Source organism: Ciona robusta, chromosome 1 (assembly GCF_009617815.1).
Source record: "Ciona robusta chromosome 1, ASM961781v2".
NCBI classification, from domain to species: Eukaryota; Metazoa; Chordata; class Ascidiacea; order Phlebobranchia; family Cionidae; genus Ciona; species Ciona robusta.
Genome location: NC_143235.1, coordinates 11,594,575 through 11,615,574, shown reverse-complemented (window position 1 = coordinate 11,615,574; position 21,000 = coordinate 11,594,575). Strand labels below are relative to the sequence as shown.

General features: G+C 33.6%; 3 protein-coding genes across 4 annotated transcripts; 1 reads left to right on the top strand and 2 right to left on the bottom strand.

Annotated features, from left to right (window-relative positions):
* Positions 1–1,758: 1,758 nt before the first annotated feature.
* LOC149743218 (uncharacterized) lies at positions 1,759–3,576 on the bottom strand. The gene is made up of 4 exons (XM_089889743.1): positions 3,159–3,576; positions 2,651–2,745; positions 2,249–2,396; positions 1,759–2,014 (listed from the first exon to the last, which is right to left on the bottom strand). The coding sequence occupies exons 1-4, from the start codon at positions 3,182–3,184 to the stop codon at positions 1,759–1,761; spliced, it is 525 nt and encodes a 174-aa protein (XP_089745869.1). The 5' UTR covers positions 3,185–3,576.
* Positions 3,577–3,721: 145 nt separating this feature from the next.
* Positions 3,722–7,713, bottom strand: LOC149743217 (ciliary-associated calcium-binding coiled-coil protein 1-like). Of its 2 annotated transcripts, XM_089886351.1 has the most exons (7): positions 7,471–7,713; positions 7,158–7,181; positions 6,348–6,457; positions 5,828–5,997; positions 5,078–5,295; positions 4,436–4,543; positions 3,722–4,136 (listed from the first exon to the last, which is right to left on the bottom strand). In XM_089886351.1, the coding sequence occupies exons 1-7, from the start codon at positions 7,492–7,494 to the stop codon at positions 3,894–3,896; spliced, it is 897 nt and encodes a 298-aa protein (XP_089742477.1). In that variant the 5' UTR covers positions 7,495–7,713; the 3' UTR covers positions 3,722–3,893. The 2 variants fall into 2 exon arrangements, with proteins under 2 accessions (XP_089742477.1, XP_089742469.1); XM_089886343.1 differs by lacking the exons at positions 7,158–7,181; positions 7,471–7,713 and adding an exon at positions 6,714–6,939.
* Positions 7,714–9,437: 1,724 nt separating this feature from the next.
* Positions 9,438–20,955, top strand: LOC149743216 (AN1-type zinc finger protein 4-like). The gene is made up of 18 exons (XM_089886199.1): positions 9,438–9,665; positions 9,982–10,100; positions 10,499–10,574; positions 11,053–11,120; positions 11,514–11,620; positions 12,316–12,413; positions 14,737–14,908; positions 16,473–16,521; positions 16,975–17,106; positions 17,449–17,522; positions 17,626–17,698; positions 18,165–18,264; positions 18,660–18,782; positions 18,934–19,414; positions 19,669–19,798; positions 20,119–20,192; positions 20,259–20,419; positions 20,645–20,955. Exons 1-18 carry the CDS (start codon positions 9,613–9,615, stop codon positions 20,778–20,780), a joined length of 2,226 nt encoding a protein of 741 aa, XP_089742325.1. The 5' UTR covers positions 9,438–9,612; the 3' UTR covers positions 20,781–20,955.
* Positions 20,956–21,000: the final 45 nt, after the last annotated feature.

Sequence of the window (21,000 nt, the reverse complement as noted above, 5' to 3'; positions counted from 1 at the left end):
CACTAATACGCACAACGCACACCGCGGCGCTTACAGAACCGCTCCCAAAATTAAAAGGGAACTATGGCAAGTTTGTCTCTCATTACAAGTCAAGAGGCTGCGGCAATACGACGTGCCTTCGAACTTTACGTGAAACGGTTATAGTTGAATATAGTACTGTGGGGTAAGATGGAATAACGTTAGAATCTAAATCACATATTTCCTGATATTGTTTTGACCAATTAAAAACGCTCTTTTGAAGTATCGGTTCATTTTTATAATTTTGTAAATATATTTTGTTTACTTCTGAATGGAGGGGAAAAAGAACGAAAACATGTCCTATCTCACCCAACCCTACTATATTTCTCAGCATTCAATATTAATCCCAATGCTGAAGACCTATATATACCTGTTTCCATTTCGTCTGTTGAGTTTTGTTGGTCAGTCTCCTTCCAACGAATATAAGCGCTCCCAAAAGTTGTCACTAAGTTGCTGGATTCTTCTGTTCGTTTTAAAGGCTCATCAGAATCGCTGCTGTTAGACCTATATACAGTAGGGTGGGGGAAGATGGGACACCTTTAGCACATAACATTTAAATGCCCTAATCGTGTTTTAAACAATCAACAACGGTCTATGGGAGTCGTGAGGATACGATTTTATAATTCTTTGAATGTTTTTGTTTACTATCACGTGGGACGAGAAAATAGAATGAAAAGGTGTCCCATCTTTCCCCTCCCCACTGTATATATATATATATACGGCATAAACAGGATAGCGCTGTTTTTAGTAACAGAACATTGTACAATACAGTACAATCATATTATTCGTAATATGGTAGTTTCTATTGGCATGTAATACATTCCTTATAGGCGTGTGTGAGGAACACGAAATGAGACATATGTGTTATAATGTACGACTGGCACCGCACCGCGGGGTTAAATACGTTGTTACATTCGTTCGTATAATGCTGATAGAGTGTTTGGTAAGATGGTTCATGTTTTCTCCTTTCTCGTCCGATTTGGCAGTATAAACAAAGAATATTCATACAGTGTTCTATTGTTAATAGTTAAAAATGTATTCAAGAAATATACCGACTCTATCCCATTTTACCTTACAGTAATATATGCGCATGATTTTAACCAAGCTTATTCCAACAATGACCCTTCGAAGTCCGATATATATACTATGCGCAAGTTAAACTTGGTTAAAAAATAGTTTGAAATCGTATTATACAATATTCCATACACAATATGAGCCTTACAAAACCGCTATGTTAAAAAAAAATGAGTGGGAACACACAACAACGAACCAAAATAATTTCCCACACGTAGCCGTGAGTCAAGTAAACTGCATTTGGCCCCGAATCAAACTGTTTGTAAACATAATGGTAGTTTTGGTGATTCACTTTTTAGCGTAAATACCGGCCCTGTATGACCTTATGTAATACACAACGTACTATAGATGAAATGTTACTTTGCTGGAGTATATCTAAATGAACAAAGAACTGCTCTTTGCTATTTTGAAATAAACTACCTTGGCATTGCAACGAAGGATATGTGATTTTAGTTGTCGCGCGAAAAAAAAATCCCGAAAGGTATTTTAAACATGATATTTATAAAATACGCCAATATGTAAAGCGTGACAGTTTGACTTAATATGCAACATATTTGAATGTAACGTTAGAAATTTTGGATATAAGATATCAGGCTGCAGTATGTTACATTGTACATTAGCTAGCTTTATAACATCCAGATGATTTTTTAAAAATATTTTAGGATTTTAATCTGAGTAAAATATAGGTACTCGCCTTTTTTCGTCGGTATTGGGTTCACATGTTTCTTCTACGTCACTATCACTGACGTCATCAAACCATGACGACACGATGTCCCGTTTTTTCTTCTTGGGGTCGAAAAACCAACTTAGATCAGCGTTTTCCTCAGAAGATTTTGAAACTCGATTATGATGGCGAATGGGCTTTTTATTAATGATATCCTTCCGTAACCGAGAGTAACCTTTATTTTGTGGTCGGCAATTGCTGCAAAACACGTGGGCATTTGAAACTTTATGACAGTTTTTTAGGTTTTATTTTACATCTTACGCGCGGAGTGCCTTTATTCGCTTGGAATTTAGTTTATGAGCATGATATTATGTTTTTATTCGAGGCTTATTACTCTTAACTTTAAATCGCAGAATGAACGATTTTGCAAAACTACATTAAATGAGCAAAGCTTCGCATAGCATAAATGCATAGCATAATGTAATAGATTACGTTCTGCTTTTCGCATCTGATGCGTTCCGCTGTGGCTCAAAGAAGGACAGCGGCACAGCTCTGACGTGCGACCACATTGGTATCGATATGCATTTGTTTAGTGGATGACATCTTCGCTGTGATGGTGAGACAACATGAGATGGAATATCTGGAAAAGATGTTTAAACATCGAACAGTTTTACTGACATGTCTGCTGCACTTTACCACTGTAAGTGATAATTGTGGAACGATCATGTTAACCAATCCTGAACCGATGATTTGTACAAACAATAGGGAACGTTTATTCTCAGGTTTTATATTTTTACGTCCTGAGTATTTTACTCTACTCTAAATTTAACAGCGATTGCTCGGACGACAAAGACTGTGCATGCCAGCCGACATAAAATCGTTGTAATACCTCACCTGTAAAATACCTCACGTATTTTGTTGGGCTTGTATTTGTCGTTTGTTGCTGAACAACCCAGTGTGGCTGCCCTTGTACATAGATGGGCGGTCTGCTGAGGAAATATATCATTTCGTTGATTTAGCATATTCGGTTATGTTACGTTTAATTAATTTGCGTGTAATTTATAAATCACTTTACAGGCGTCGTGTTTTCCATGTACTGCGGTATTAAAGTGAACTTTGGGTATTAATCCTCGTATGCCGTAACAAGATTATCCTCGTATGCCGGAGCAAGATCAAGTGTGTAGCTTTGTGAGTAATTGTTTCTTTATTTCAGTATGGCTGACTATTTAGTCATCTATAGTGCTCTCTGTGCTGGACATACGACCACAATAGTGGCAGCATCGGTCACCGAACCCAGTGTCTACTAGTTCGTTGCGAGCCACTGGGCCAAGTGAGAGGGCAATGGCCAATATAGGTTCGAAAACTAACAGTTTTGCATTGGCTTTGAACCATTGTTAAATACCTTCTGTCACATTGTTGTTGCTGCATTCTGTTCGGAACGATTGTTACCAATGATTGGTTTGTGCTTTGTGGGACATATCTCGTGAAAACATATTTCTGGTGATTCGGATACTGGGGAAAATGAGAAAATCTTATAATAATATATATAGTGAGTATATGCAAGATGGGACATGTTTCTATTCTCTTTTCTTGTTCGAAAATTTTCTTTATCGTTCGAAAAAATTAACGAATATCAACAGCATTATTACAAAACGTACAAAAAATTAAAGAGGAAAGGATAGGTACTAGTTTTTTATATGCAGCCTTTGTATATAACGTTATTCACTGAGGTTAGGATACCACATGATAAGTTATAAAAACTTTATATTTTACCTGCTGTGACATTGCTTTTTAAGCTTCAAATATTCCAATATCTTGAGAGGAGACAGTCTATTAACACTTTTCGTGATATGTATTTAAATTATCAAATTAACCCAAATTTGAATTGTGCTGTAATGTGACGTCACAAAGTGCCATGTGACGTAGTTCACAAGGTTCGCCTTCGTTTGTTCAAAACCGAAAAAAAAAAATTACGTTGGTTTATTTACAACGCTAATTGCGGATGTCGGTTTTAAAGTACCACAGTTAAAGCTGAATAAAAATACACGGTGCAACCTACCCAACGAAGAAATCTAAAGAAAAGCGAAATAGCACAACAAATACCATATGTATCGCAATATGCTCTAAATGGGGCAAATTATTTCACGTGTATTTTGCCGATTCTGTTTAAATAAGATTGCTCTTTTTCCTTTATTTTGGTTTTCAGTTCAGTTTTGGCCGGCAAAATCATTTCTTTTGTTACTCTCTCGATGATTCCTCGCAACTCAGAGGTCGACACAGTCTTTACTACGTCATTTTCGCTTGCTTCCATGGCGTCCATCACTGCACAGATCAAATTATCTGCGGTTGCATCGTCCGTCTCTTCGTCATCCGTTAATTTCTGCAGCAGCAACGTAAAAAAGGTGTTAAAAGCGAATTTACGTATAGTAACACGCTTGGAAACTGAATGAATGTAACTTGCATTATCCTCGGTTGCTTAAAAACGATAGTCGTTATAACACGAGTGTTCTGTTTTATACACCTCGTGTCAGCTTACGAGTTACCAAGTATGTTACTTTGTGGACAATTATTGTCCCATGTAGAACTACCATGTATCAGTATCTTCCTTTTATGGCAATCGCACAGCATACAAATACACCTCATGCCCACTGTCGAACTACAATTTAAATGACGACATACTTCTGACTCTTTTTTCATCAAGTGTTCTTCATACATCTCCAAAGGCATTCCTTCTTCTAATGGAACAGGATATGGACTGTTCAACACGGGACAGGTTTCCAACATCATCTATAATGAATTAAACAGTAAGGTGGTTAAGTCGTTTCTGTTATGATCTTTTTCTATATTTTAAATATGGCTGATTCGTTTAGTGTTACTGCATTGGCCACACAATAGTTGAAAAACAATTTAAGTTAAGTGTATAAGTCAAACGCCTTGGTAATAATTCATGTCATGATTTGATTGGTAATGTATTTGTGTTTAGTATTAAGGTGGTTACATATATATCCCAGTAGTCAACATGGAGTCTTTGCCCAGTGGTCACAGCGCTTTATGGTTTAAAAAAACTTTCAACCCAATTAACGTTGATTTTTGCACGAAATTTATTAAACAACCATACATATGCTGGTGTATATAACTTGGATGTTTTGATTTAATATAACTTTTTTTATCTTTGCGTTGCCGAAAAACTACAATCGTTATAACACGGTTGTTCTGTTTCATTATACCCTTTTAGGTATTGTAATCGGACAAAATCCTACCACTTATTTCTTAGTACAGAACTATAAAACCACAAGGCACATTAAAACTGCAGCCACTAACATCTGTTCCGATAATTAGTTCATCCTGCTGTTGATAGTAAAGGTATTGGTACAAAGAATAATGCTGAAAGATTGTAGATATGAGATACTTTATGATGAGTTTAGAATGTTCAAGTTTAAAAAAGTAGAGAGGTATTGGTACGAGGTCAGGGTTGTCTGAACCAACACCAGAAAAACATTCCTTCATGTATTGGAAGTTACCGGCTTTGCTCATGTTACCTGTAATGTGTATGTATGAAGAAATGAATGAAATTTACTTTATACTCGCATGGCAGGTAAACGACAGTCGTTATAACAGGGTTATTCATACACCTCGTGCCAGCTTACATGATACCATGTATGTTACTTTGTGATTGATTATTTTTTGTTTTTTTCGTTTTTTTTATGCTGATAATTTTGGAAACCCATTAGTGGCCACTGGGTTGGAGTAATTGCCGTTAAGTGTCTTGCCCAAGGACACACATACGACCACAATGATAGCAGCGATGAGCCTTGAACCCATTATTTCCGGGACATAAAAAGTTTCAATTTTATTCTTATGTATTTAATTCAGCAGAATAAATAAGCACTTTAGCATCTGCTTTGATTTAAATTCTTCTGAAAATGAATATGTTAGCGAATTAATAAAGAAATAACAAAAAATAACGCGTTGCCTTTTATTTAAAGATATACCTTGGGCATAAAATATTTTCAATCTGATTTAAGCATGTTACTCAAACTGTTTAAAGCAAAAGAAACAAACAAAGTTTACTTTTCACATTTTCCAAGATATGATGCAGTAAAGTAATGAAACCACTGAGTTGCCTTTCATCGAAACCTTGTTCCTTAGCCCAGTGATATGAAATAACAAACACATCAAGCTGGCAAGCTTCCCGTAGTTCTAGACTGTGGTGGTCAAATTTTAAAACAATGCCCATTTTTCTGCAATAGGAAATAAATGCAGTATGTCATGTTTATGTCAAGTAAAAAGAGTTAAATGCAGATGAGTTCTGTTTTAGTAGATTCGTGCAATGGTTAATTTTAATTGGTTATGGCTTTATTTAAGCTATATGTTACATTGTCACTTAAATAGTTTATGAAATGTTAATGCGATGACATTGACAGCATGTTCAGTGACAATGTTAACTTTTTTCCATGGCATGCATGACAATGCCATGTATAAATTAATATCTTAACCAAAACTTTAGACAGGTCTTTTAAAAAATAAAAAAAGAAACCGTTAAAAAAAGGATATTTGTAGTGGCTTCCATGAAGATACATTAGATACTTACTGCTCCAGTTCCTCAGGAGTCGGACATTGTGATAAACTTCGTATCTGGGATGGAAGGAGGAACTTCCAAGCAAACGAACCACTCGGTTCTTTCTCAATTGCTTCCTCATCCTAATGTGGGTAAGACAAATGTTAATTTCTTTTTTAATGTATCGAGTAATCTTACATCCTCTTAGAAAGTAATCTTTTTAATCTAACATGGTAATGCTAATATACATATTAGCATTATATATATATATAACATATAATATAACGTAACCAGCACTAAATCGTACAAATAGTACTCTTAAAATACATATTTATATATTATTTTCCTAATAGCTTCAGTTTAATGTGTTTTTTAGGAGATTGAACATTAAAAAATTACCGAAATATCGACAAGCGGGTCGCTGCGCTGTGCTCTGCGTTTACCGCTGCTGCTAACAGCAGTCTTACCACTCATCGTAACTTTATCAATTAAATGACAACGTCTAACACTTTAAAAACTTGTTCTACATTGCCCTTTATTGACACAAAACAAATCACTTCAGAATATCTCTTGTAAAGTGGGGAGTAAAAACAATAAACAGCGTGGGTTCTGCGTTGTTATGGCAATCGTTATGCTTGGACGAGTTTTCCGCTTGATTGCTACCGCTTGAAATAATTAAATATTTTGTTATAGCGGGGGTCCACATTTCTGAGACAAGCGTTCTTGTTTTTATAAAAACAACATATGTGTATACCTTATATTAATTAAAATAAAATATTGCACATGATGCTTGCCAAATTCTATTGTTTTTACTGGTCTAAAGGAGTTAAATATTCCACTTACCGGGTCAGCTTCTCTCTTTTTTCCCTAAACAAAAAATATTTACACATTTTCGCGTGAACCTCGATAATAGTTTGTTTGAGGTAAATGTTCACACGGAACGTAGGTTTACTCAAAGTTGGTATATAGACCGGGTTTACTTACTGGTATACGTTTTGTTTAAAAGTTTACGGATTTGATTAAAAATATAAATTACCATTGTTCTACCAAATTCGATAATTAAAGAACGTCTTTTTAAATTCTAAATAGACTTCAATAGTACAATAAAAGCCAAAAACACACAAATTATTAATCAAGATTCTTAGTTAGCACTTACTCGTTTCCTTGTAGCGCTTGGCATTGTTAAAAAATAATTTAAACTGTTAGAGCTAAACGAATCCCTCAAAGTTAATATTTTATATACAATTTGTTCTATAGATTCTAAATGACTTCAATATATACCTATAATGGTTAGACTTATTTATCAGCACTGTAAGAGAAACAGTCGTGTGTTCGAGTGGTTACAAAACTTTTCTATGCGATACAATTTTCTCATGTTACGTCTAATCGGTACATCAGTAACCCAAGTGTCATTTGATATCTTTCTGTGTAACATCATCAGCTTTAGACTGTGACTCTCTGACTGTATCTATAGTACCTGTTGCTAAAACAACACTTGTGTGGCTTTTATTTTACCTGGTAAACAACTGGGTTATCACTTTTTGACGCTAAGTTAAATTGAATAAAGTTAACATTTAACCAAAATTTTGAAAAACATTTTTGAATGACTTTTATGATGTCATATACTACAAACAAATTATAGTATGATGTAAAAGTCAAATGACGTGTGGTACTGAAAGGCATAGATATATATATCTTCGAAGAAAAATAAACATGTGAATTATATACGACCCAGAAAGCTTAATATGAAACAGTATAACACATACTAAAGTTGTTCAATTTTCTGATAAGACGGCTATCCTTTAAAATTAAATGATATGCCAATTTTCGCCTAGTTTGATATTACGTCGCCCAAAAATAACAGCAACAAGAATAACTGTTCGACGAAAGTGGATCTATATGATCGGTTACGTGCTCAATAAACACGAGCATTTAACTGTCTCCTTTTTAAACATATAAATCGGTATTCTGTTGTACAAGCGTCTTGGTGTTGCATAAATAATGTTTAAACCAACGTTGCAAATTTTTTTTATACTCCAAATTGATTTTTAAAACATAAACTAGATTTTTTATATTTTGTTATTTTAAAATCTTTGTAAAACCAATGTATATAACTACTATATACATTGGTAAAACTAAGACGTGATGAACTTTATATCACAAAAGACTTGGAATTTCACTTTAACTTGCTTTAAATGGACGACATAGAAATAGCATTTCGCTAATATATAAACACGTGATCTTGGTGTTATGGCGATATGAGCATCCGGGGAAGCAAATTCCACTTTCGCTAATTCCAATATCTCGTTTTGTTTTGTTTGTTTGGAGAAGAAGAATTAGATTCCCGATCAGTGTTGACTGTTTTATCTGTATTGGTGAGGTGTTCGTTTTCGACCAGTTCCGCCTACTGAATAAACTTAACGTTTCACAAGTTGTTGACTAAATAGCGTATAAATAATTAATGTTTACTTAATCGTATAAATAGCTTACGTGTGTTTTGGAATGTTAACGCGTACCTTAAAACCAGGCTAGTCACTGTGTGTGCCAAATAGAAAGATAAGTCACAGGTTATATGTTATACTAAATATGCAACCACAGAATGTTAAATTTACTGCCTATAATACGCGGTTTCAGACGCCGTTAGTAACTTTACTTTACTAACTTATAACTAAAAATTATAGAATTCTATAATCGTATCATGCAATGACATTGATAACTGTAAAATATTTTAATGAACTTAGAATGAGGATTTTACTGAGTTTAAAGCGATTTTTTATTAATATTAACACAATTAACTGTATATATTGGAATATTCCCCAGTCTGCAGAGTATACATGGCAGGTGCTCAAGCGATTGTTTTTACACATTTTTGGTTATGCACCCCATACTTTGTGTCATTCATGCCAATTAATTAAACAATAAAAATATGTAATAAATTAACTAAGATTTCCAAATGTTGCCTGGAAATGTACATGATTTGTACACTGATTTTGGATGATAGCACGAGCTCGCCCAAAAAGAAACGTCTTGCACGAGCGATGTCTCTTGAGAAACAAACTGCCATACTCTTTAGACTGGAATATGCTCATATTAGTGAATTAGTTCTTAAAAAATTATGCGTTGAAGTATGAAAATTTTTACACCGATTTCTAGATAAAGTGTAGCGTGTAGGGAAGAAATTGATATCAACCAACGTAAGTCCACTTAGGCTTGGCTTTCCCCTTATTGCCAGGTCCAGCTATGTTCGCATGCTGAGAAATAGTCATCATGTTCCTTGCTGGTGTTCCAAAATAGCAGGATGAATGATAAAGAATTTTTCGACGAAGGGGGAAATATTCACAGTAGTTACAGGTATGTTAAAGTAAAACAAAACCAACATTTTTTCATTTTTAGTGCATTTCTTACGGGAAAAAAATGAAAAATACCTTTGATTGTGTTTAAACAAATAAGAGTCAATACGATTCTATAATTCTTTGAATGTTTTTGTTTACTCTGAAATGGAACGAGTAATTAGAATTAAAAGGTGTCCCATCTTCCCCCACCCTACTATATATAAATTTCCCATCCGAGGTTTTATTTCACACAATGATACAATTTCAGCTATTACCAGACAAGGCTGAATACCAATCAGTCATAGTAATTCCACTAATACATTGTTGTTTCTCAGACTTTCGTACAATGTGATGGAATTATTCATTGAAACATTGACGGGGACTTGCTTCGAATTGCGAGTCTCACCATACGAAACAGTCATCGCTGTAAAAGCTAAAATTCAACGCCTGGAAGGTAAGATGTAGGGGTGTTAGATTGGATAATTTTTTTGATAAATTTGAGTTGTTCCCAAAGTTTGGGCAATTGTGGGAAGTAAAAATAAAAACTGTGTACCCACCGTTGATAGTTAGTATGGCTATATTAACCCTTTAACAATGTTCAAAAAATCTGTTCTAATCTTTGCAATAAACTTTTTAGGTTCTAAAATCTGAGTAAATAAATATATCTATATTATATTCATTGGCTAAAAATAAAACTTTTTTTGGTACAAAGTTTTTATTTTATACTGATACACCACATTTAGTGACTATCATGGTCATATTATCCATCCAATAATAAGTCTTGACTCCTGAACATATCCTATCTTGGTTGTGGTCACATCATATTATTTGTAATCTTTGTTTTATTTTTAGGAATTCCTGTCTCCCAACAGTTTCTTATTTGGAAAAATGTAGAATTAGAAGATGAATGTTGCTTAAGAGATTACAAGTATATTATACATGTTTTTTGTTGTTTTAGATACTTGTATATTTTTATGTCATTTTTGATACATATATTTGCCTATATGGTTTTTTATAAATTAGCAGTTTTGTTTCATTGGCGTACTGATACTTACTTTTTCTTTATGGTTTCCAATTTTAACTTTCATGGTTACTGGTTAGCAAAGAAAGTTTACTGCTCTCGTAAAATGCACAGAAATAGAACACAGAGACACAGCATAGTAAGTCAACGCTGTAAAATGTAAATTCTAGATAAAAGCAATTTCAATAAACCTCGTTTACCTTGAGGTTTCCTTCTCCAAACAGACTCGGTTACCTTCAACCTGTTCTATGTTTGAAGTTTAAAATTTGATCTCATACACTAGTTTACTACCTACTGCCTATCTTTACGATTTCACAGAATATCAGTTTTTTATGTTGTGTATTCTGCAATTCATGTGTTTCATATGCAATTACTTTTCATTTAGCATTACTGATGGTTGCACTTTAAAGTTGGTTCTTGCGATGAGAGGCGGTCCAATTAACACACGGAGAGGTAAGGAACTCCTGTTTTATTTTCTTCACTGAACAATGTTCTTTTACATCAATTTTGTTTTCCATACATGATCCAACTTATGCTAAACAACGATTAAATTTATAATAAACTTAAAGATTTACAATAACTAAAATAAATGCATCAGTTGAGGCCCATTTTTGGTTTTGTAGTTTGTTCATATTTTGGCATTTCAAATTTAATTTCTTTATCTTGATGATTTTGCAATATATTTATTTAATGGAATAATTTAAGACTTTTTTCTTGTGATTTTAAGACCAAAAATACGAAGAATAATACATAGGGACATAGAGTTGGCTTTTTATATTTTACATTTACAAAGTTCTATATTCGCATTCCAAACAAGTCAATATGACATTCACTTTCACAATACAGTCATCTCAATGGAAGAGTCACGTGACCTCCCCGACCCTCTGGATAACCCCGAGGATTTATTCGATAAACCAACGACACCACATAGTGGTGGAAATGGCACAAAACAGGTGATTCATCTTATCGAGCTAGTCTGGGTTTTTGCATCTTTGTTAATTCTTTTAAATTTTATTTATATACAAGCTTTCAATTAGTAGGTCGAAATTTGCAACTTGTAATTCTTTGTTGTATTGTTTTTGCGTTTCTGTAATTCCTGTCTAAATTGTGGCACAAAATTGTAAATTTTAAACTAATCATTTGCGACCATAAACACAAAACTGTCAACATTAAAAAAGTTACAAAACTTTTGCGTTACAAATTAAGTACGGAAGTTGCTATTGTGATGTGAATAACTGACGTGTTGCATCATATTTTCATATGGTTTTGTAAACAATTCACATTTTGATTAATTACCTTTTATGGCACAAATAATCAATGTGAGAATTTGTCTTAAACTCCTAACAAATGTTTGGATTTTCTGTGAAACGTTAAAATAGACGCTGGTTTAGATTATCATTGTAATTGTGTAAAGACAAGTGGTTACTTAGGTTTCTGTCAATAATTTGCTCACAGCTTGATAAATAATAACAAAATACAGTTGTTTTGAACCTGCCTGCAGTTTAAATCGATTTTATGCCTAAAACTTGGTGCAAAACCTGTACTGTCACCCATGTTTAAAAAAACTCCTGATTTGTCACCCATGAACCCCCTAACATTACCCCTATGCTGATACCTTTACATCACAAACATGTTTATGACATCACAGGTGACACTTCTTGTCTACCGAGATGGTGATCAGCTGAATTTCTTCCGCGTGGTGGATCGTGGTGATGGGACTTTGACTCCATTCTCTGAATCTCTAAGGTAGGAAATAATGAGTGGGGTGGCATAGTGGGGTATAGGCGCTAATTTTGAAAAGTCATGGTACCTATAAGTTTTAAAAGATAAAAGTTTATGCTGACGAAAGCATGATATTGATTTTCTTGTCACATTATTAGCTTTTATTTGAGAAATAGACCGATCATTGCACTATCACCACTGTCTATACATATATATGTTGTACACTGTCTATATGTTGATTTTAAGACATGTTTGTAAGATAGGAATATTTATGCATTTATACTGGGTACCCTGATTTATTTTTGGGGTAATATATGCACACCTTGTAATGCCTACCCAGGCACATATGAAGTGACCTATAAAATTAAAAAAAAATGAATGTTTGGAGGCAACAAAGTTGAGAAAACAATTTAGTGACCTGTTTTGTTGGTTTTTGTTTTGGTAACAAAGAAGTTTTTTTGTGAGTTTAGATATTTTGTTACATATATGTAAGTATTTTGTAGGTTCTGATATTTTGGTAACAAAAGAGTATTTTTGTGGGTTCTTTATTTTTTGGTGAGTCTTTTAATGATTTATATTTGATTTAACTGTAAAGCAACTTTCTATAAGTATTTTATGTTGTGGAAAACCGGTTTAATATTCCCCCAAAACAAAGCAGGTGTGCAGATTATGTTTTGTTCCCAAAGTTTAATTTGTAAAACACTCTGCATTCACCATATAGGAAAATGCGCCAATGCTCTATGAACATAAATCATGTCTTTAAATAGAAACAATTGTCAAAACAAGCTAAATTTGTAACCTGGAAGCTGTACAATTGGGAGTTAAAATAGATGTGATGTTTCAACATGTATTATTAATCTTCACTATGTTCATGCATGCAGCATTGAAATTGTTCAGGCTTTGTGAAAATATTATTTTACATTGTGGTTAGCACTAGCGTGGGATTTGGTTTCAATTTTCAACAATACTTTAAAAAATACTGTTTAACATTTTTTTATTTGTTCTATGCCTTGCATGTTTTCCACAATGAAAGCTTAAATAAAGAGAAATCTTTGGCAGAATTCATTTTGCTGAGCAAGCGTCTTCTGAGCTGAGTTTGTTTTGATTCAACTTTTGGTTGATCTAATATCTGACAAGGCGTGTCCATACTTGCCCATATTGTGTTGTCATTGTGGGTGGCACTAATGTGTGATCAGCAACTTGTGGTTTGCCTCAGTTTTGTCACTTTAGCAGTTTTTTTCATTTATTTTTTTTATGTTTTAGCAGTTTTATCAAGTTTCTTATATATTCTTAGCAATTTTTTCCATATGTGTATTTTTTAGAAGTTCCATCCATTTTATTTTATTTTTTTAAATATTTTCTTATTTATATACATTTAAATTTTGGTACTACTGTGTATGGCTTGTCAGAAAAAAAACATCAGAAAAACTCTGCATAATCACTATAATGTTCATGACGTGGCGTTTTCAAATTGGCTCAAGCTTGGACCACAGCTTGTTAAGCTATTTATATGAGCTGCTAAATTTATGGAGAGCTCTTTATAGCACAGATGTGTCAATGTGTCCTGCACTTTGTACAGTCTTAATTTAGCTGTATCATGCTTATTCGGGTTCTATAGTTCAAATTGATTGGTAAAAAAACATATTTTTCTTGTGTGGTATGAATATAAAACACGATATTAAATTCAAAGTATTTTAAAGTTTATTATTGAAAGGATTCAAACAATTTCTTAATATGGTCTCAAAGGGCAATCATGATTAGAAATATTAAACAACCAGTATATATTGACTTGTCCTTGTTCTTAATCAGTGACCTGTTATTGTAATTAATATCCACAAGTTTTGTTTTGACAATTACTTGTCTTGTTCTAGTCTTGTAGTTTTACTTAAATAAACCAGCATAAAGTGAATTGATTTAAAATAACAGCATAGACGCTATTTTTTTTATATCCAGGGAGGGGTAGTTAGACACATTCCTGTGAAATAAATCTGACTTGAATGTTCTAATGTTTTCTGAATAATACAGTACATAAAACTCTAGGGTAATTCTGTCTACCCTGCCACTCTAGATTTAGTGTCTATGAATGACAGTCACCCTTTTTCAGTGCTGTTCCTTATCTTTAAACTCATTGAATCTAATGTTTACTACTTTTTGTAGTACATGTACAGCCTACCCTGCCACCCTAGGTTTAGTGCCTATGAATGATAGTCATTGTTTTTTAGTGCTCCATATGTTTCTTAGCTATAGAACTTATTATTACATTTTTATCTATTTTAGCCACTCTGCCTGGTTTGATGCTTATCAATGACATTTTTCTTTTCCTTTAACACATCTTTCTTTCTTCCAGCGGATCAGCCTGCAACCTCCATGAAGAGGAGGAAGAGGAGATCGCTCTTCCCTCATCTAAACCTCCAGCTTTAAGTGTGGCGCAGATGGTGGAGAACAACATCACCGCTTCCAAGATGAAACAACTTCGAACAAACATGGAAAACCTCATGATCCCTCCACAACCAAATAAGGTAACAGAGAAAGTGTTTGCTCCAGGACCTCATGTCACTGAAACACTTTTTATATTTTGGTAATTTAAGCATAATTCTGCATGTGGCACTGTCAGATAAATTTCTTTCTAAATTACACAGTTTTTGTAAAATTCCTTGACAAACTTGGATTTAATTGTTAGAAAAAAAAGTCTATTTAAATGAGACGTGTCAGACATCTATCACAAATTAATTAAAAATACAAAAATGTAGGGAAAATTTAAATGTCATAGTCTGTTTAAGATAGAATGGTATAGTATGGTGGGGAAAGATAGGACAGCCTTTCCTTCTATTTTCTTGTCCCATTTGATAATAAACAGATAGCATTCAAAGAATTATAAAACTGTATCCTCACGACTCCGGTACTAGTTGTTTAAAACATGGTTGGAATTGGATATTTTGTACTAAAAGTCTCCTGTTTACCCCCGCCCCACTATGTTATCAGTTTGTAATTACATTAATGGTCAGTATAGTTTATAAAACACTGACATTGTGCCACAATCTCCATCACTTCCATACAGCCACACATTTCAGACTCCAGATGTAGCCTTTAACATTAAAATTGATATTAAGCTACAGATATTATCATATATATATAAAGAGGTTTGTGGTGAAATAGAGGTGCTTGGTGCCTTTCTCCTCTACCAATTACTTATCACTATTGCCTTTCCCAATGTATGTTGGTATAGGATATTCATTACCAGAGTCTTACTTTTAGGAAATGTACAAAATTTAATCTGCCACTGTAATTATGTGGTATTGAGAATTAAATTTTCTTGTAAAATTTAATTTTCGTCCCAAATACTTCCGGTGCGTTTTTCTTATTACTATTGAATAGTGTTGATCATATAAGACTAGACAAAGTTATTTTTATTAATTAAATATTCATTAACAATTCTCCCAGTTATTTATTGACAATAACTACAGAAAAAAATGGCTAAAGCATATTTGGATTGTTAAAATGCGAAAGTGCCCACTGCCTTCTAAAATTTAAGCCCATAATCAGATAAGTTATCAGGTATGATTCATTTGCCACAGTTTCCATATATTGTGACAAGTTTGATTTATAACCACTGAGGTGGCTGATTTATTGTAAAAGGAGAAATGGAATGACCTTTTTTAGAATCTTTTAGTCATTTTCTCCTATTTTTTTGAAATTTATCAATAATTATCACCAAAAAGGATGTTTATTTTATTAAACTGATAAATAAACAAGCTTTATGAATAGCATACCTGCATATGCAGTATTATATTTTTACAGATGTTGAATGTTTTAAGAAAAGATTAATAAAATTAGAGGAAACATCTTTGTACTAGGTATCGGTAAAAGAAAAATATGTTAAAAGTAAACTGCAGTTACTGCTGTAGGCTATACAAAACACAAACAATACATCTTGTTATCTTATTCTTTCTTTATATATACTAAATACATCTCAAACACTTTACAGTGAAAAAAAAACTATATATATATATATATATATATGTTCAAGTATGTATTTAATTAGGCTTAACTTTATTGCGATTCTAAATAAATTATTTAATGCAGGTAACATCAGTGATGAAACCAAAACCACCTTCAATGCCAAGAAAACTTGGTGAGTATCAAAAAATAAAACATTTATTTTATTTATAATATAGATAGAATATAGATCCAGTTCTACGAAGTACAAAAATTAAAGTTTGATGAGAACGAAGGTACAGTAAGGATCAAGTCGTATTAAATACAAAATTGTAGCACTTTTTTTTGTTATCAGAACTTATTGAGCACTGGGTCAGGCCCAAATTCACAGAACTCATCACTGTTTTTATTTATGTAGTAGGGTGGGTGGAGATAGGACACCTTTAGCACATAGTATCCAAATGTTCTTATCTATTTTAAACAATTAAAAATGGTGTATGGGAGTTGCAAGGATACGGTATAGGACAAGAAAATATTAAAAAGTGTCCCATTCTCCCCCCCTACTATATAGTGATTTGAAAATTTTATAAACAAAAAATACCGTAGTCTAATCAGCTCCTAAAAGTTCTCTCTCTATTTCCCCTTTTAGATGGAACAACAATGAAAAGATATTCTCAGCAGCCAAAACCCCTTAAATTCAAACCCCCAACCCAAGCCGCTCATGCGGAACCACAAAACAAAAACCGAACATCAGAAATGATGAGGTCACTCAGTAATGAAGGTTGGTCAGATTTTTGTGGGAATATGTTTTGTTTTATTTTTTTGTGAGAAAATGAGTTTTTTTCTTCGTTTTTTTTTATAAGAAAGAGTTCATTGTTACAAGACTTATTGTTACATGTTTAAATTAACATTTCTGTTTTAGGTTTATTTCATTCTCCCCTAGCAGTCATACACAGTGTTGTAAAGGCATAGGCAGGTTAAAGAAATTGTTAAAATATAAAAACTTGTTCAACACTGCAAGTGAACCGACATTTTGTATTAAAACTGAAACAAAACCCTTATTTTCCTGGAAATTTCTTACTAATGAGCATACTGTCTGACTTTACATTTTATATTCATACAGATGCACCAGCCACCGTTAGCGAACCACGTCATTCTAGATTACGTTGCTTTCGTAACGTAACAGACACAAATAATGTGAGTATTTTTTTAAAATATCAACCTTTTTGATAAAATGATATTTTTTCTAAATAATATTATTTTTTTACAAAATGATTTTCATTTTCTTATTATAATAAAGGATTTGGCAACTTCTGAGAAAAAAGTTTCTGACGATTTAAAAGAAACCAACCAAGCAACTGCTAATACACAGGGTAAGACCAAGGCCAAAGTTGTGATAACATGTGTCAATGTGTGCCAATAATTACGTCTTAACTTCTTACATCATTAAAAATGATTTTAATTTTTTAACAAAACGATTTAGATAAAAATCGTATCAAACATGATGTCATGCTTCTAATGAAAATTTTTATTTGCTACTTTACTTATCATAACAAAGTCATGACAAAAATGATTTATTTAAATCCAATACAGTTTTATTGTATAGGAATCAAAATGTTAACTATTTAATTAAAAATAACTTTAATAGTGGGTTATATTTTATAAAGTATGTTAACACTTACAGAACAGTTTTATCTTTTTTAAATTTCCTTGACATTGCTTCTATTATTTGAACTATTGTCAATTGCCATAAGACAAAATTTAGACCAAGAATGAATATAAAACATTTGGGAAACCCAATAATTCTACACAATTTATAACTTTTTTATATAAACATAGATACAACTGAGGGCAGTGGTCGCTTCAGTCCAAGGACGCGTCGGTTGTTGAATGCTTTGGAATCCGATTCTTATCAACGGCGTTCCTACTTAATGCCAAGGTTTGAAAAAATGTTTTACAGATTTTGAAAATTTTGTTTAAGCTACACAGCAGTGTTAATTAAAGACAATTCAAAATTTGTTTATTTTTATTTAAAAGCATCATTTTTTTAATTTTTTTTGTTTTAAACTCTGGGGTGACACCTTGATATTGTAGTTACACTTGTACTTTTTTAATATAGGAAGCTTCATTGATTAATGTGAAAAATATCCTCTGATTGTTCTTCTAACACCGAGTATTAGGGTAAAACATACATATTAAGGTATAAAACTGTTGCTAAAGCATGTAACTTCTGTTTAAAAAAACTGCAGCATCATGCTAGGCCCCCTAACAATACGCCAAAAATTTTATCCCGAGTATTGCAATGTATGTGACCAGTGATCTTATGCTTTGCAGACCCCGCCAGTTATCAGGCATGACGTACAACAGACACGACATGTACTTGCGTTCATATGGACTTCTACCCTCACCAGATCAATTACCTCCAATGCCCACCAACCATGAACCCTCGTCTCCCAGGTAAATAACAATATTTAAATAGGGGTAGATATTAAGCAGTGGTAAATAAAACTTATTGATTGGAAAATTGTAAAATGATTAAAAAGATTTTTTTGGGTAGTAGAAACTTTTCTTTAATGCTGTTAATTAATCTTAAGTTTTGCTGTTACAGGAATCAAGAGGAAGTTGACATGGCTACAAAAGTTTTTGAGACTAACCAAGGTGTGAAGTATAGCACCCTTGATGGGTCCCCCTTCCCCCCGTACTGGGCAGGGGGCGGCAACGGGGTCCTAAAAAGCCCCATTTGGGAGCAGGGCCAGCCTGTTGCAGATGGTTGCAAGGGTGGAAAAACTGTTGCGGGAAAATTAGCGACAACTCAAAGATCTTCCGCGGAGGGTGGTGCGTTTGGTTTCACCATCCCTGAGAGTCCAATCCGGAAGTTGGAAGATCAAGGAGCAAGGTCCAAGTTATCAAAATCTGCTCTTCGGAGTCGTAGATTTACTCCTGAACCTCCGAAGACGATGGAACAGAAACCAAGCCGACATCGAAAGTTGGTGAGAGGACAAAACGTGTCTGGTTTACCACCAACCACACGTAGTGATGAACCTACGACTCCTTTAAGGCAATCCTATAAGAAAAATAACATCATTAAGGTGAAAAAAGATTTTCTGCTGAATAGTTTAACAGTAAAAGTCTTTGGCTAATATTCAAACAAAGACTCATTCCTGTTATTATCAAGGCTAATATACTAGGCGGTTCCTACAGTTGGCAAAAATAAGTCTAAAAGCATCAAAAGTAAGCAAATAAAAATCAGACAAAAAGAAAAAAAGACAACACATGCTTGTGATATAAAAAGTTTAATCACTCATTTTCCTTCAATTCATCATGTCTGTTTTTTTATGCACAGGAGTCTCATGCTCGTGTCGAGACAATGTCTAAGCAAGAGGCACGAGAAGTGGTTGATTTTATCAACAAAGCAGTTGATGCTAACGTGCTTCGGAATCTTGTAAGAAGTCCAACTAAGGACAACCAGAGAGGTATGTTGTACCTTGTTTTACTAACAGCTGCATACTAATGAAGTAACAAGCAAATGTACTGGTTGTAAAATAGTATATGTTTTTTGCTGCCAGGTTTATTTGGTATCAATGTTTCAAAGAGGCTTTTGTTTTTTGTGGCCTTGTATGTTGATTTCAAAAATAAATGCCAGAAAATGTGTTTTTCTTTTATAATGGTGGACTTAAAGTACCAGCAATCAGATTTTGAAAAAAGGACTGTGATAGAATACTTTAAAGCGTATTAGAACTAATTTGTAAAATTAAATGGAAATACATAACAAGCCATATGATTCTCACCACAGGCAGCAGCGGACAGAGTGGCCATAGGTTACCCAGTTCCAATATACATTACACAGACAAACGTCAACCTATGAAGGTAAAATGATGTTCGGTCTAAGCTTACACATTGTAATATATCTCTTCAATTTTCAATACTTTTTAGTCTCCACATGGTAGTGCTTACATGAGACTTGCCCCTTCATGCACTTCCCCCACTGCTGTGCGACCACCATCAATACTACCCCCTGTAAAACATACTAGCAAGAAGAAAAGGTGCTTTTTGTGTGGAAAGCGTACTGGTTTAGCAACCAGCTATACGTGCAGGTAAGTTTTTCTGCTTTTAACCGGTTTTATCCTGTCTGGAGTTGGCAGTCAAGCCAACCTAATAAATTTGTCAAAATTTAAAATTGGTTTATTTATAATATGTTTTATTTAACTGTTTGCTAAATATTGGTAGCTGTTGGTGTAGTAGTAGCAACAAATATTAGATTTTAATATTCCTCTGTTTATTGGTATGTAATAAACCACTCAAACCAACTTCTTTCTTAGATGTGGGAACAATTTCTGTGCCAGTCACAGATATGCAGAAGCACATGATTGCACATATGATTATAAAACTGCTGGACGTAAAATCCTTAAAGAAGCCAACCCCTTGGTCAGCGCGCCAAAGTTACCCAAAATCTAAGTCCGAAAAGTTTCAAAAATTATGTAAAATTCCTGACAGTGTTTATAAGCGCAACTGCCAAATTGCTTGGCTGCTTTTACACACAGTTGGTTTTTATATGAGGTAAAATTATGTTTGGTGTGATGTTTCATTTTATTGCAACACTGTGATTTAGAATACAAAAAACATGCTATTGTGTCTTGTTTATCAGATTTAGGAGTAATGCACTACAACAGCCAAT

Bases quoted from the DNA above. Each gene is read 5' to 3' on its own strand.
- LOC149743218 (XM_089889743.1), bottom strand. From the start codon at position 3,184: ATGCAGCAACAACAATGTGACAGAAG. The intron at 2,397-2,650 runs GTGAGGTATTAC...CATCTTTTCCAG, and splicing joins ATACGTGAGGTATTTTACAG to ATATTCCATCTCATGTTGTC. The intron at 2,015-2,248 runs GTAATCTATTAC...CGTGTTTTGCAG, and splicing joins TCAGATGCGAAAAGCAGAAC to CAATTGCCGACCACAAAATA.
- LOC149743217 (XM_089886343.1), bottom strand. From the start codon at position 6,788: ATGAGTGGTAAGACTGCTGTTAGCAGCAGCGGTAAACGCAGAGCACAG. The intron at 6,458-6,713 runs GTAATTTTTTAA...TACCCACATTAG, and splicing joins ACCCGCTTGTCGATATTTCG to GATGAGGAAGCAATTGAGAA. The intron at 5,296-5,827 runs GTAAACTTTGTT...TACACATTACAG, and splicing joins TATCTTGGAAAATGTGAAAA to GTAACATGAGCAAAGCCGGT.
- LOC149743216 (XM_089886199.1), top strand. From the start codon at position 9,613: ATGAATGATAAAGAATTTTTCGACGAAGGGGGAAATATTCACAGTAGT. The intron at 9,666-9,981 runs GTATGTTAAAGT...GTTGTTTCTCAG, and splicing joins AATATTCACAGTAGTTACAG to ACTTTCGTACAATGTGATGG. The intron at 17,699-18,164 runs GTAAGACCAAGG...ATATAAACATAG, and splicing joins AGCAACTGCTAATACACAGG to ATACAACTGAGGGCAGTGGT.